At 42.4% G+C, this 16,171-nt stretch overlaps 1 protein-coding gene across 2 annotated transcripts in view; it reads left to right on the forward strand.

Moving 5' to 3' along the window:
• Positions 1 to 16,171, forward strand: part of GALNT14 (polypeptide N-acetylgalactosaminyltransferase 14) — a 378,447-nt gene that overhangs the window by 338,653 nt on the left and 23,623 nt on the right. For both annotated transcript variants that reach the window (XM_075204367.1, XM_075204366.1), the window contains exon 10: positions 9,996 to 10,122. In XM_075204367.1, coding sequence (XP_075060468.1) covers positions 9,996 to 10,122 — 127 coding nt within the window. The remainder of the gene's footprint in view (positions 1 to 9,995; positions 10,123 to 16,171) is intronic.

Raw genomic sequence — 16,171 nt, forward strand, 5'->3', positions numbered from 1 at the left:
GTCGGACCTCCCGTTTCTGTACATTGGGCAGAACTTTGGCCGGGGGAGCCTGTTCTGAGCCTGCCACTGTATGGATGTGGATGAAAACTTCACAGAGGGGTAACATTGGATCCCAGTAGACATACTAGGGGGATGAGGTCCCGGTTGGACCTCTCATTGGTGTATGTTGGTCAGAACTTTGACCCAGGGAGCCTTTTCTGGCCTTTCCAATGGATGGATTTGGATGAAAACTTCACAGACTGGCAACATTGGATCCCAGAAGACATACTACGGGGTTGAGGTCCCGGTCGGACCTAATGGTTGGTGTACGCTGGGCAAAACTTTGACCCGGGGAGCCTGTTCTGACCTTTCCAATGAATGGATTTGGATGAAAAATTCACAGAGGGGTGACAATTGGTCTTGGATGCAAAGTAATCCTGTCATGGGGTAAACCTGCCGATCATCAATGGGGTACAATCAAGAATGGGGTAAACTTGCCCGTCATGAAGGGGGTAAACTACTGGTCATGAAGTGGTAAAAGATAAATTTTAATGGAACAAGTTCTGAACATTTGCGGCAGATACATTGCAGAGAAGGAAAGTGCTAGTAGAGATATAGAGGTCATAAGCTAATATAGTGCGAGGTGGGCACAGGCTGACGACGTGTGATGGGGCACAGGCTGGTGAAGTGTTAAATGCACAGGCTGGTTTAATATTCTAGTCACTTGGGCAGTATAATATATTACATATTGGATAATTATTAGGTAGGATGCTTTGCAAATGTCTACATGTATGCACTGCTTCCAAATAGTTACACAATTGCTAACGTTTAGGTAAATCTTCCTGGTCTGTTCATTAGAACTTTGTAGGCAGCGTTACTAACGATTAGAACACTTTATATTTCTTGGGAGGAAATAGAAGGGATGAAAGGGAGATGGTATCTCAAGTGTTGAAAGCACAGGATTGGACTTAGCTGACCAATCACATGTTTAGAACACATGAAACCACACCCCACGCTTCCCTCCTTTCATATCTCACCAGAAGCATTCTAACTCTAGCAGACTTTAATAACCCTGTGCAGACAACCTTGTTAATATGGACAATAGCGTTAAAGTGTGATATTTGTGAACTTATGTTGCTGAAAAGACTTTTAGGGTTTTCAATCTATTAATCTGACACAACCTTGATTTAGTTCTTTTTACATGTGAATTTCCTCTTAGAACGGATGCCACTTGCTGTATTAAGTAGCCTATTTATGTATCCCTTTGTGCTACAGCTTAGAGATTTAATGAGATGGAGATGAAGGAACATTCAATACCCATGTCCCATCTGTATCTGTCTGAGGAAAGTGACAAGGGCACAAATACAAATGGAATTACTTAGAAACAGAACCGTGTCTGATGTCGGGATGAGAGGCCTTGCATGACTGAGCCAGAACAAGCCGGGAGTTTAGAAACTGACACTTTCTATTACACCACACAATCTAAGAGCGGGCAGCAGCGCTCGAGCTGGTAGCTTCGCCGCAAATGCATTGTGAGTGCCGTGATAGATGCCATTACTCCCCCCGCAAATAATTTCAGCAGCTCAATTCAGACTAAGAAATGCATTAATAATGGTGAGAAATACAAACGTCCCTTGGGATGTGCTCTATAAATGTAGAAAAATGTCATGGTTAAGCCATAAAAATTGTAACTGAGAAAGACACATTGGTTTAGCAAAGAAAGTACACCATTACTGCAGTATATTTCTTACATGACAATTATTATTTCTAATTGTTATTATATAGCGTCACTCATTTTATGCAGATCTGTAAGTGTATTTTTTCCCATATGGATTTTCTGTACAACAGAGCTTACAATCCAGTTTCTGGTGCCAAGAGCACAGCTGGACAAATTCTTGTCCAAGTTGCTGACAAGTATTGGAGACTGGGATTATGGGTGCTCAGTATCTCTGTGTCAGTGTTACACTGAAATATAAACAAACTTGGACTTTTAGTACAATCAATTTTGAAAAAAATGTAAATGAGTTTTTGGTTCGACCACCATGGTGTGTACTTTATAACATAATCAAAGTATGAAAACATTAAAATAAACGTCAAAATGTATATATACAACCAGGGTCAGACTGGGCCACCGGGGGGCCAGGCTATCCCCTGGTAGGCCCCGACGCTGATCACTCTCCTCTTCAATGGTGGGGGGAGCGTGTAACTTTAAAAAAAAAAATACACATGTGACCGCGGTGTTCCCCTGACTTGACGTCATCACGCCCAATGTTCAGTGAGGAGCAGTTGGCAAGAAGAGTGAAGACAGAAGAAGATAAGAAAGAAGCTGATAGAAAAGGTAAGTTCAAGAACGGAAGCAAGAGGAAGTAAAGGCAGCATGGAAGAGAGTGAAGGGGGAGCACAGACAGTATGGCAGAGAGTGAAGGGGCAAAGGCAGCATGGCAGCGAGTGAAGAGGCAAAGGCAGCATGGCAGAGAGTGAAAAGGGGCATAGACAGCATGGCAGAGAATGAGAAGGGGCATAGACAGCATGGCAGAGAGTGAAGGGGGAACACAGACAGCAGGGCAGAGAGTGAGAAGAGGGCAAAGGTTGCATGGCAGTGAGTGAAGGGGCAAAGGCAGCATGGCAGAGAGTGAGAAGGGGCCAAGGCAGCATGGCAGAGAGTGAAAAGGGGCCAAAGCAGCATGGCAGAGTGTGAAGGGGTACCAAAGCAGCATGGCAGAGTATGAAGTGGGGGGCAAATGCAGCATGGCAGAGTGTGTAGGGGGCCAAAGCAGCATGGCAGAGTGTGGAGGGGGCCAAAGCAGCATGGAACAGGGTGATAAAGGGGTGCCCAGAGAGGTGGGAAGCAAAAGCAGCATGGCACAGTGTGATAAAAGGGGGGCCAGGAGAAGGGGGGAGCAAAAGCAGCGTGGAGGGCGCAGTGTGATCATAAGGACGCACAGCCTGGTGATGAAGGGGCACAGTAATGTGTTTGTGATGGCACAGCGGGCTTGTGGCAATGTAATGTGTGTGTGTGTGGTAGGTGGTGGATAACTAATGAGTGCTATTTTGCTTGTGGGGTGATGGTGGAGTAATTTAATTTTATAGTGGGGACTATTAATTTAAGATGGGGTGGTTTGGGGGCTATTAATTGAATGCAGGGCTGAGTTTGAGGAGCATGAGGCCTATTTATTAAATGTGAATATAAACTATTTAATGGCAGTGGTTGCCGGAAATAGGTATATTTATTATACATAAATGCTATTAATTTATTGCTGGGGCTGTCTGGAGGGAGGGAAATAGGTTTATTCATTAAATGGGAATACTATTACTTTAATGTTGGGACTGGAGGAAGACCTAAGTATTAATTGTATTAATTAAATCCTATTGATTTAACGCAGGGGCTGGTTGGAATTTTCTTAATGTGCCCATTTTTTTCCAAATAGGGTCCCCAACATTCCAGGATCCAGACAAGCCGCAGCTAAAGAAACCAGTAGCCACAGGTGATAAAAGTGACAAAAACAGGTAGGACAGTTTGTCAAATGTTCTGAGTCTACTGGGACAACACAGATTTTTGGTGACTGTTCTGCCCAATCTAAGCGGCAGGTGTATTCTTTACATACACACTGCATTCTTTATATACTACACTATGGTGCTATCTGTCCTTCGTGGGCTGACCACTCCCCCTCTAGTGTCTGGTCTCACCTCTTTGATGGCTGGCCACACCCCTTCTGGTGGGCCCCCAGCATTGCAGTCCCCCGGTGAGCCCTTCATGCCCCAGTTCGACACTGGATACAACCATGTTTGAGCCGAGTTGAACATGTTTGAGTTTATTCACTAAATGTGGTAGCACTACAGCCAGCGGTGTGTATTAGACCACTGACCACCAGTCTGACCAGTCCTGGCAGGTATGGGAAATTACTGCCAAAAGTTTTTAATACTATTGCAAAGTTTTACACTGCACCCACCCGGTTACTTATTAGTGTCACCTTGCTGGAAAAAATTTCTGTGGAGAAAAATGGGTAATACTCTTAAAGGTTCTGTGTTCAGGTTCGAAGTTTGAGTTTGAAGTTCAAATTCCCAGTTCACAGGAAAAAAAACATTAAAAATACTTTACCACAAAGCCATTTAAGCTTGAACAATCTCTCAAACATGTGTGAACCTGTTCATCTTGCTCAAATTTAGTTTGAATTTTAAGGCTAAACTTTTAGTTTGAGTATTTATCGCCAATTTTTCAAACATTAGAACTCATTCAAGAACCACTTTGAAATAATTTGGAGTATCTTTACCCATAGATAACTCCAAGTTCTGAAATTGTGAAACTGGACAGCTTTCTCTAAACTGTCGAACCATCCAACCATAGACAGTAAATAAATCACTTTACTGTAAGGGGCCCAACCCCCGTTTGGTCCTTGTTCACCTCCAGACTGTCCAAACCCCCTCCCCATACCCCAAAATAAACAACAAAATCAAGGCTGGACACAAAGACACTCAGTATAATAATTTAAAAAAAAAGATAGCTTAAAAGAAAGATTTAAAAGTTTGGGACACATGGAAAAAGTACACTTTGATAGCGTTTGACAGGCTCAGTGCTACATTATATTTATTCATGTTGGCTAACTGTCACCAGCAGCAAGCAGGACAATATATTTTAAAGGACGATAGGTTGAGTCATTTTTTCTTTAGAACTCTGTAAATAAAACATGTCTTGCAGTCGCAGGTATTTCTGCATTTCCCTTCTATGATCTTCCATCTCTGACTAATGAGAATAGGCCACTCTCCCTGTCACAGCTGGCAGACATATTGAGAGTGACAAATTGGTTTATATAGCAGGCAGAATATATGAAAATTTGAATCGGCCTAATCAGTTTTTTCTTCCGTATTTTTTATTTTTTTTCCCTAGGATTTATTGACTCATCAAGTGAAAGTGTCCTCCTTTGGGATCTGGGAAGCTATTATGTATGTGTTATCTGGTGCTATGCATCCACACAGTCAATATTCTGATTGAATTTCAAGCCTCTGGCAAGCACAGCGCAGCCTTTTCCCACCTTTGTTTTCCATTTTTCTTTGCAGAAGAAAGTGTGCGGCCCTGAGAGCTCTCTACACCTCCCACACTATAGCACTTATTAACACGTTAGAATAAGGAAAGTTTCCTGTGTTTGTGCCGTCTCGCAGAGCAGATGACTAGCAGTATACTTTGGATTCTTTGTTAGTTATATACTCGTATAGTCCAAAATAGGCTAACTAAGTCTTCCCTGTTCAGGGGCACCAATTAACTTTTTTTTAAATGTCTCATAAATTTGATTATGAACCAAACTGAAAGATGAAGCCTCTTGTTTACTTTGCTTTATTGACAAAATGGCAAAGTAGTAGGTTCCACATAATTTCTGGTGACCCTAACGCTAAATTAACAGACCAGCTCTCTAGACACCGGTCGACTTATCCAGCATTGGTCACACTAAACAATGAAACAGGTAGGATTTTATACTTGATACTCCTCCCACAGCCATAGCTTAATGGCCAGATGACATTCCCACCTTCACTTTAAGAAGGAGTTCTCATCAGCTGCACTGGTGATTGCAGACACACCCTGCTGCCTCTGTGGCAAAAAGACACCTTCAAACCCTACAAGTTAAATCAGACTCTATATTATTATTTTTTCAAACATATGTCCTCCACTCTGCCATACAAAGATTCTCTCTTTAGGAACCAGTGCTAAACATATTACCATATTATGCCATGGTTGTATACTACTACTTTAAGGAAATGTAATGCTATTTGAGAATTAAATATCATTATTTTTTTTTTAAGTTTACTTTATTTTCAGAGATAATTTCCATGATACTTATAAATTAGTGAAGTTAACATGAAGTAATGCGTGATTCGAGTTTTGCGGCTGATTTCTGCTATCGGCAGAGGTGCATTCTGACAGAGATACAATCTTCGTCTTCCGCTTTTGTCTTGCCATTCTGCGCCATGGGCCCCATGTCAATTTTGAGTTTAGTACCCCAAGGATATTCATAAACATTCTGTGGCAATTATTGCAGATTTATGTACGTAGGTTGAGTCGTACTGTATCTCAAGATGCGTCTAACCAGAGCCGTAACTTAGAATTCTAGCGCCCTGGGAGAGAAAGGCAAATGCCGCCCCCCTAGCCCTCAATTTTAACCAAATTAACCTAAAATATTCCTAAATTGCGCCCCCCTTCAGTGTTGCGCCCTGGGCGGTCGCCCCTGTAGCACAGCCCTAGTTACGGCCCTGCGTCTAACTCATAACTCAGAAGTAATTCTTGCTCAGAAGTAAGTGTTAGTTATGGATACAAAACTCTATTGACACAATTCATGCACAAGAATAGGGAATAACATTTTGACTGTGTTAGTTCTTTACTGTGAGAATCCCATTTTATTATTATTTTTATTATTATTATTATTATTATTATTATAATCTTTGACTTTTAAGGCACCACAAAGGGTCCGCAGCGCCGTACATTACATATACAGAAAACAAAACCAAGACACTACATGATACAAAAATATATACAAACACAGGTGACAGGGTAAAGCAAATCAGAATATTTCTGGGACAGATAGTGAAAGGGATGGTAAAAATCAGCAAGAAGTAGGCCGAAGTTAAGAAAACAGGGAAAACAGGGCTAGGGAAGCAGACCAAGAGGTACAGAGGGTGATGGAATAGTAGAAGGAGCACACAAGGAAAGAGGGCCCTACTCCTGAGAGCTTACATCCTAAAGGAAAGGGGAGAAACAAATAGGGTGGTACTAACTGGAGGAGAGAGCCGGGACAAGGGAGTTAGGAGGAGGACTGATAGACTTAAATAAAGAAATGAATGTTAAGGGCACGCTTGAAGCCTTTGAGAATAGATGCTAACCTGATGGAACGTAGAAGATCGTTCCACAGCTGGGGAGCAGTCCGGGCAAAGTCCTGGAGACGGGAGTGAGAAGAGGTGATCAGTGAAGCAGTGAGGCGACGTTTACAGGCAGAGCGGAGGGGGCGGGTAGGAGTGTAGGTAGAGATGAGATTGGAGATGTAGGGAGGCCCCTGAGCCTTCACCTGTGGCCCCTGCTCCTTCCTGCCTCACTGTCAGATGTGTTTGTCATAGCTTGTAACACTTGTGTAAAATGCTGCTGGTAAGTTATTACAGATAGGTGCCTCTTTCTTTGAATCAATGTATTGTTTTATCTTATTACTGAGATCAAGGTAATGTGTGGCCCTTTAGAAGGTTAGAGGGCCAAACCACGTGGCCCCTGCAGTGTATCAAGTTGCCCATCACTGAGCTAGACGGTGATCATGTACCTGTAGACCAGGCATCCGGTACCGGCAAAAGATGCGCCATATCTGTGGATGCATCCAAGTGTAGTTGGGTCACATCTCTAGGGTGTGTTACACTTACCTGCACATGTCCTTACTCAACTATCGCTTGCCTGCTCCCGATCATCCTCTCCAGGGGTAAGGGGCTGCAAGTCTAAGGTGTGCTCCAATCTAGATATAAGCATATTTTGGTGCTTATATGCAGTACAGAAATTTGTGTATATTTACGCCCCAAAGACGGAAGTACATCCAACTCTAAGTGAGTTCCTTTATTTGTAAATTAGCTTTTTTTTATATATTTATAGTCTATATGAATAGAGCTGGGACAACAATTGTCAGTTTATTCCGCGGTGTGCTGGGGGTATTACCGGGAACACAAATCTGGATTCCGCCAGTGAAATGTTGTCCAATGTCCTTATCTGGCAGAAAGATGAATATACAGAGGGGTTATATTATGAGCAGAACAAGAGTCTACGTGAATGTGAAACCACAAAGTGCCATTTTTAGACTTGTGTGAGTAAAGTAGATGGACACTCGCCATCCATGGCGCTATCTGCGTCCTATGAACTGTCACCATCTCGTTGTCTTACAGTTTATGTATATTCAATGTTCTTGTGCGTTTGTTTAACTTATGTTATTGTATGCCGTGTGTAATTATGTTAGTAGCAATATGGTTACATAAACCAGACAGGTTATTCATAAGTGACGCCAGGTGGAACGTAAATCAGGGCAGCACGGTGGCTCAGTGGTTAGCACTTCTGCCTCACAGCACTGGGTTCTTGAGTTCAATTCCCGACCATGGCCTTATCTGTGTGGAGATTGTATGTTCTCCCCCGTGTTTGCTTTGGTTTCCTCCGGGTGCTCCGGTCTCCTCCCCCAATCCAAAAACATACTGGTAGGTTAATTGGCTGCTAAAATTTTTTAACATAGTCTGTCTCTCTCTGTCTGTAGATCTTTACCAGAAACCATAAGGATGTTATAAGCTAGCAGGGAGTTCTGTGGCCATATATACACAGGGCGAGTGTCTTCCCTGTCAAAGCCAGATTTATATAAGAGAGATTGACCACTACATGGGGATCCTTATCAAATTCTAGCTATGGGGCCCACAAATGTCTAGTTACACCTCTCGCTCAGGGATCTGTATTACGGCGTGCTTAGTGAAGGTATAAGCACCTTATTATATTCAGTCTTCATCTCCTGCCCGTCCGTGTGTAACCTGTTTATTAGCCAATCGGATAGTGAGAAAACTGGATGATAACAGAAATACTTTGCTCTTGTGAAACAAGTAACTGGCAGAAGGTCGAAATACCATGATCTTGTAGCATAATTTACTGCAAATATTTATTTTATTTTTCCCCAGTTAGTAACTTGGGATATGGGGTAGACCATTACAGAAGTATGGCAGAATGCAGAGAGCAATATCTTAATTATGTCTGATGTTCAAATAAAGGCAAGACAGTACACCTACACGCAATTTCCAGTTTTTAAATTACCTATTTATATCAAAAGTTTGTTGCCTATATATATCAGTGAGGGATCAAAAGAGAGCAGGGGTGTGGTCAAGTAGGTCCATTTTTTGTAAAATTGGCATTGTTGGCAGCTTTGCAGTACAGCTTACTTCCCATATAACTTATGGGGCAGCAGGGTGGCTCAGTGGGGGTCATGAGTTCGATTCCTGACCATGGCCTTATCTGTTTAGAATTTGTATGTTCTCCCCGTGTTTGCGTGGGTTTCCTCCAGGTGCTCCGGTTTCCTCCCACACTCCAAAAGCATACTGGTAGGTTAATTGGCTGCTATTAAATTGACCTTAGTCTCTCTTGGTCTGTGTGTATGTATGTTAGGGAATTTTGACTGTAAGCTTTAATGGGGCAGGGACTGATATGAATGAGTTCTCTGTACAGCGCTGCGGAATTAGTGGCGCTATATAAATAGCGGATGATGATGATAACTTATCAAATTTGTTATTTTTTTTTTAGTTTTAAACAGGTTGTGTACTCGCCGGCTTCAATGCAATCGGTTGAAAAAAAAATTGAAATGTGGTAAAGAAGATCAGTGTAGAGAATTCTTTTGAGTTAAGAGGGCCAATCACATGCTGCCTTCTTACAACCAATCAAATGCCTCTCTGCCCAGCACTAAAACCCCCCACAATCCTCCTAGTGATTTCTAGCTGATTGCCAAAAGCAACAATCACCATTTAATGTATGAGGAGTATATAATCCGTCAAATCCCAGTTTAAAGGGATAGGAAATAAGTTATTTTTATCACCTTCCTTCACACTGGGCAACTGTCCTATAACGGCAGGATAAAATGGCATTCAATATCTATTTTTTTTAATCTGGTTTCTTTAAAAAAAAAAAAAAAACAACCAAAACATTGGCATTATATGTCTAGTCAGTGCACGCTTTCCGCTTTACAAGAAATATATTTTCATTAATGGAAGATTTATTTTTTTCCCCCCTTTATTTCAAAGGAATTCCTGTCTGATAGAGTGAGTCAGTGAAGAGAGGAATTGTATTTTCTCTTCCCCGTAGATAAGGTATTATTGCAGTCAGGAGGGGATCCGCTCCAATGAGTTTCTAGCTAGTTGTGATTAGGTTTTGCTGTGTGTTACACAACCTGTTTAATCCGCAGTACAGAAGAATCTGATCTATTTTTTTTTTTAGACTCGTCTAATAGGAATAAGACACGACTGAACTTAATGTCTTTCAGAGATCTCATTCCGTGTGTGGCTGTGCGGCGGACGCTTGGAAATCATCCCCTGTAGCCGGGTGGGGCACGTGTTCCGGAAGAAGCATCCGTATGTGTTCCCAGAGGGGAACGCCAACACTTATATAAAGTAGGTACACTATTTTCTCTGAGGATAATGTATAAACTGCCTGGGGATGCGGCTGGAGAGGATTTGGTTTTGCAGGCTCTCGCCGTATCGCCGTCTACCATCAACTTGGAAATTGATTTTTTTTTTTTGCACACTGTGACACTGTTAATTAAGAAGCAACAACATCTAGAAAACTGCAAGAAAATGACTAAGCTACAAGATGGAAATCAATAACATCACAAGACCAGGGTTAAATATGTTGCGTTAGATCATATCTGCCATCCCGTGAGCTCTAACCCTGTATTTTTTTTCTTTTCATTTTGTAATTATATAATGGAAATAGTGAAAGGTGAATTTAGAAATCATATATTTAGGTAATGAACATGGGCAAGTATGTAGATTTCAATACAATAGCTTGAGATGTGGTCTAATATCGAATATATTACATAGAGCAAGTAAAAAGGGGGTAAACACAAAATCCTTAGCTGATAAACTGCACAGAGAATACTATGGGGCAGATTTATCAAACCCTCTACAATGGAAAAGTAATGTTGCCCATAGCAACCAATCAGATTCTAGCTATTGTTTATCTACTACATTCTAGAAGACGATAGCTAGAATCTGGTTTCCATGGGCAACACCTACACTTTTCCTTTTTAGAATGTTTGACAAGTCTACCCCCATGTGGGGGTACAGTAGGAATCTCTGCTCACACCTCTATGGGGTGGGAGGTTAAATGAGCGACGATTTCAGCTGTAACATCGTTGCAAGTTGTCTCCGGCGGACGTTTCGGAGACTCTTCACGCCGAATTGGATCTCCCCCTATATCTAGCTTATGCTTCCACATTTATTGTTCAGGTTAGTGTTCCTTTAAAGAGGATTTACCATTGAATAGCACAAACATAAAATCCCCTCTGCACCTGTATATTGTAGATTTACACCCCTGAGCGAGGTTACCTGAACATGGTTTTACTTAGATATTTACCGATGGGCAATCATTCTCTATCATTCTAAAGTGTATCAGAAAGTGAAAGCAGTAAACTAGAGATCATAAAGTGATTTATAGCCTGGAAATGAGGGATTTTGTTGGGAGAAAGTCTATATAAGGTCAGTAAATTTACTATCAGTTGTAACGCCATAGTACAATCATACTCATTGTACCTTGGTTCTCACCTGATCAGCATGTTACAATATTACTGATAGGACAGACATAGAAACACCCGTAAAGGAGCCATTTTCCTTTGTGGCATAAACAGTAATTAGCTCTTCTACACAAGGGGTATATTTACTAAACTGCGGGTTTGAAAAATTGGAGATGTTGCCTGTAGCAACCAATCAGATTCTAGCTGTCACTTTGTAGAATGCACTAAATAAATGACAGCTAGAATCTGATTGGTTGCTATAGGCAACATCTCCACTTTTTCAAACCCGCAGTTTAGTAAATCTTGCCCAAGGGGTGCTAGAACAGAGCAATATAAGAAATACATTATAAGATAGGAATAGCCTCATGCCATGGTCGCTAGCTGCAAATAAATATACTGACAACAACCATGTAGGACGTTTAATACTCTTTAATGAGTGACTATGGAAATATATGGCGGCAAAAAGCCTTATAATAAAGAGTGCAGTGAAAAGCAACCAAAAATTGGATTAAAAGCTGAACATATTAGTCATGGGTGTAGGTTATCATTATTGCATTTTACCATTCATTATTTCTATGGTCACTGAATACAGATGGACAGCTGAGAGTAACACGGATAGGACCTGTTTATTCCTTTCTCTGAGAGCATCTTACATCTGATTTACAAAATAGTTCTGTAAAACAGAAGAGAACTCTGCAATTTATTTTACATGTACACGTTTTCTTCTTCTTTTTATATTTATTATTATTATTATTCTATTTTCCTGCAGTACTTTATAATGGGCTGTTAATGTCACTTCTTCCTCTGTTGAATGCAGTATATTTAGTGGTGTAATTAGTGGTGTCAGCAATAACACAAACTACAACATGGTATAAACAGTATACAGTTTTATTTTACTTTTCAATAGTGCACCAACAAGCAGGGGTCTTACTCTCATTTTAAAGTGCACCTGTTACCTACATACAGTATAACAGAACAGTGTTCATGAGCGTGCAGCTAGTCAACTAATTAAAATATATCACTGGTTTGCATCTAGTATGTCCATGATTATGAGTCGGATGGTGTGCACCTGATTGTGAGGCTGACGGCGTGTCCCTGATTGTGAGGCTGACGGCGTGTCCCTGATTGTGAGGTGGATGGCGTGTCCCTGATTGTGAGGTGGATGGCGTGTCCCTGATTGTGAGGTGGATGGCGTGTCCCTGATTGTGAGTCGGATGGTGTGCACCTGATTGTGAGGTGGATGGCGTGTCCCTGATTGTGAGGTGGATGGCGTGTCCCTGATTGTGAGGCGGATGGGGTACCCCTGATTGTGAGTCGGATGGTGTGCACCTGATTGTGAGGTGGATGGCGTGTCCCTGATTGTGAGGTGGATGGCGTGCCCCTGATTGTGAGTCGGATGGTGTGCACCTAATTGTGAGGTGGATGGCGTGTCCCTGATTGTGAGGTGGATGGCGTGCCCCTGATTGTGAGTCGGATGGTGTGCACCTGATTGTGAGGTGGATGGCGTGTCCCTGATTGTGAGGTGGATGGCGTGCACCTGATTGTGAGGTGGATGGCGTGCCCTTGATTGTGAGGTGAATGGCGTGCACCTGATTGTGAGGTGGATGGCGTGTCCCTGATTGTGAGGTGGATGGCATCCACCTGATTGTGAGGCGGATGGTGTGCACCTGATTGTGAGGTGGATGGCGTGCACCTGATTGTGAGGCTGACGGCGTGTCCCTGATTGTGAGGTGGATGGCGTACCCCTGATTGTGAGTCGGATGGTGTGTCCCTGATTGTGAGGCGGATGGTGTGTCCCTGATTGTGAGGCAGATTGTGTGTCCCTGATTGGGAGGCTGATGGAGATGTTGCCTATAGCAACCAATTAGGTTCTAGTTATCATTTATTTAGTACATTCTACAAAATAACAGCTAGAATCTGATTGGTTGCTATAGGCAACACCTCCACTTATTCAAACCAGCAGCTTGATAAATTTACCTCCAGTGGGTGGAGCCAGTCCCATTAGATGGATTAACCTGATTGAGTGGACATCACACCCGTGACCCAATTTATACGGAGCTGCAGGTGATATCACAGCTAGGGTGAATCATTACAGTGTACATACCAGCCTTCCCCCTGATGGCACAAGGATGTCCTGATCGGGAAGGTGGGACATAGCCCTCATATCGGGACTGTCCCGTCCATAACGGGACATGTGTGAGCTATGTTGCAGCAAGATGGACTCTACTTAGTGCAACGTTTTCTGGGCAATGGTGAATGGAGTATTTGAATTTCAGGGGTTTGTTTCAGGTAAGGTGGCACTTGTACCCTTCTACATGAAGATGGGGAAAAAAATATATACGTGACACTTCCTCTTTACAGTGTTTTAATCATGTGTCTTTATTCCATGAATATAGACATTAAAGAAGACAAGTCAACTGCGCTCTGTATCGGCGGCCATTTTGTGAGCTGAACCAATATCCATTAGAACATAAATGATCTACTACTAGGAATCATTACCTCATGAATATAAGTGGTGTCTCATGACTCTTATTCAAGCACTGCCTCAGCGTTTGTTTTTGGTTCATTTCATTGATTCTGGTTACAAAGTGATTGGCCGCATATTTGTACAACCCACAAGATGGAAGCCTCCACCTTCTAGGTGACAGGTCCTCTTTAACGAAGATAATATCGTTTCCATTACAACCCTCTGTGACTCTTAGTAACCCTTAGCACTAATTGCCTCGTGTTTCAGTAATGTCGTTAGTTCCTATTAAAATAATGGGCTAAATATTGGTTCAGCCCACAAAATGGCTGCCTCCGCTATGTATAGTTGACAAGTCAGCTTTAACAGGAAACGATTTCACAGCACTGACTTAGACTATAAAATTATCCCGGCAACTAGAGACAAGAAATATAGACGGCAACTTTTTTTTTGATCGTGTTCATTCATCATCCATAACGATCTGCTCAGGCCCACCTGCGGAGGTCGGGATTAGCAGGCCCCCGTATTATTAATGCTGAAATAGACATCTTCCCTAGATGGTGAGATGCACCAAAGGAAGGGCTCTGCGATTTTACTGCATCCAGCACTAATTAATTCTTGAGAAGTGAACAGCAGGTGCATACTTAATGAAGAAATACTCATTTACATTCTTGCTTCCATATCTCACGCAACGTTCTCCTGTGTGCTTTTCAACGCAGCTCTTCTGTCTTTCACTGATCAACATATGCTGCAGAAAATGAAATGGTTTCCATTAAAATATGACACTCTTGCCTATAAATACATCTTGTATATCAAGTAAATTAAACGTAGAGGGCCTGGCTCCAAAATAGGCGCAAGTTAACTTGTATAAAATTTGTAAAAATGTGACTTAAAATTTGTTGCAGAACGTGTGCCTGTAGTTTGAGTTGCACTCATGCATTTGAGGCTCCTTGAACTTGGAGAGGCGAGTTAGGTGCGTTGACATGTACGTTCAGTACAGTAAGGGGTACGTATGCAAGTCAACCAAGCCCCTTAGAGACGCATCCGATTATGACTTACATATATTTTTAAGATATCAACTTAAAAGGACTAGCGCAGGGCTTATAATTAGGGAGGGGCTCAGTCAGAGTCCAAACAGTGCACAGTAGTCTGCAATTAAAATTGAAGCACTCGGCAATAGTTAACTAGGGGATGTTGCCTATTCCTCAAAATAGGAAAAGCCACAAACCTGATGTGGGTTCTAGAGTGGGTTCCAGACGTATCAAAGGTAGCCAGAAGTACTTTTAAGGGTCAATACAGAGAACTTTCATGGGAACTTTTTACCCCAAGGACTATACACAGGACACGCGGTCACCCCATAAGGTTAGAGGAGAGGAAATTTCACAACCAGCAAAGGAAGGGGTTCTTTACAGTAAGGGCAGTCAAGATGTGGAATTCACTGCCAGGGAAGGTTGTGATGGCAGATTCAATAGATATGTTTAAGAAAGGGTTAGACAATTTTTTTGCAGAAAAGTGTATCCAGGGATACGACGGGTAATTAAAATGAAGGATAGTAGTGGATATAGGGTAAAAATAGGACTGCAATATTGGGTCTGGGGGATTTTCACAACTGAAACAGATTGTCAGTTGCTTACTCTGGATCAATTACAAATATAAGTGAGAGATCGCAGGAGATCCAAAATAGGCTGAACTTGATGGACTAGTGTCTTTTTTCAATCTCATCAACTATGTTACTATGTTACTTCCATGTTTAAGAAATCTTATATCTAACAACATTTGATTAGCACTCTCCCTGGGAGGATTCTCACTCGTGATTCCAACGATAGCCACTATTGAGTATTCCTCCAATACCTTAATGAGGGCAAGAATTAGCAGTCCCTATATGTTCAATTTGTACTCTGGTGGCCACCCTATACGAGGAGGAAATCACTCACTCTTATGATGGATATAGTTGGACCTTTTGAGCTTTAATTTATACAGCTTGCAGTTAAAACGTTCTGTCCAAAGGTGTTAGGAACCCCTCCAACCGGCACAACATAACCTGGGGTCTACTCTGCCAGTCAGGTGTTCACTGGAGCCCCTGATGGTGGGGACAGACTGGGCTGCAGACTGACAGAGGGTCGTGAAGTGTGTACCGGCTGGGGAGAACCCAGGCAAGCGGAGTTAAGTCCAAGCAGAGGTCAAGGGCCGGCAGCAGGTAGCAATTCCAATAAACAAGCCGAGGTCAAGGGTCACGAGCAGACAGGGAGGTTGGTAAACAAGCCAGAGGTCAGGGTCACGAGAAACACAGACAGGGTCCAAATCCAGGCAAGGGGTCATACACAGGGAATCAGTCCAACAGGTTTTCACCAATACAAGGCAGGAGCAGGAGCAGGTTAGGCTAACAGGTAACTGGACGCTATAACCGGCAGGGAGGCTAAGCCCTCCCTGCCTTATATACAGACTTTGGCCAATCAGGGCTTAG

This window comes from Mixophyes fleayi, chromosome 3 (assembly GCF_038048845.1).
Source record: "Mixophyes fleayi isolate aMixFle1 chromosome 3, aMixFle1.hap1, whole genome shotgun sequence".
NCBI lineage: Eukaryota > Metazoa > Chordata > Amphibia > Anura > Limnodynastidae > Mixophyes > Mixophyes fleayi.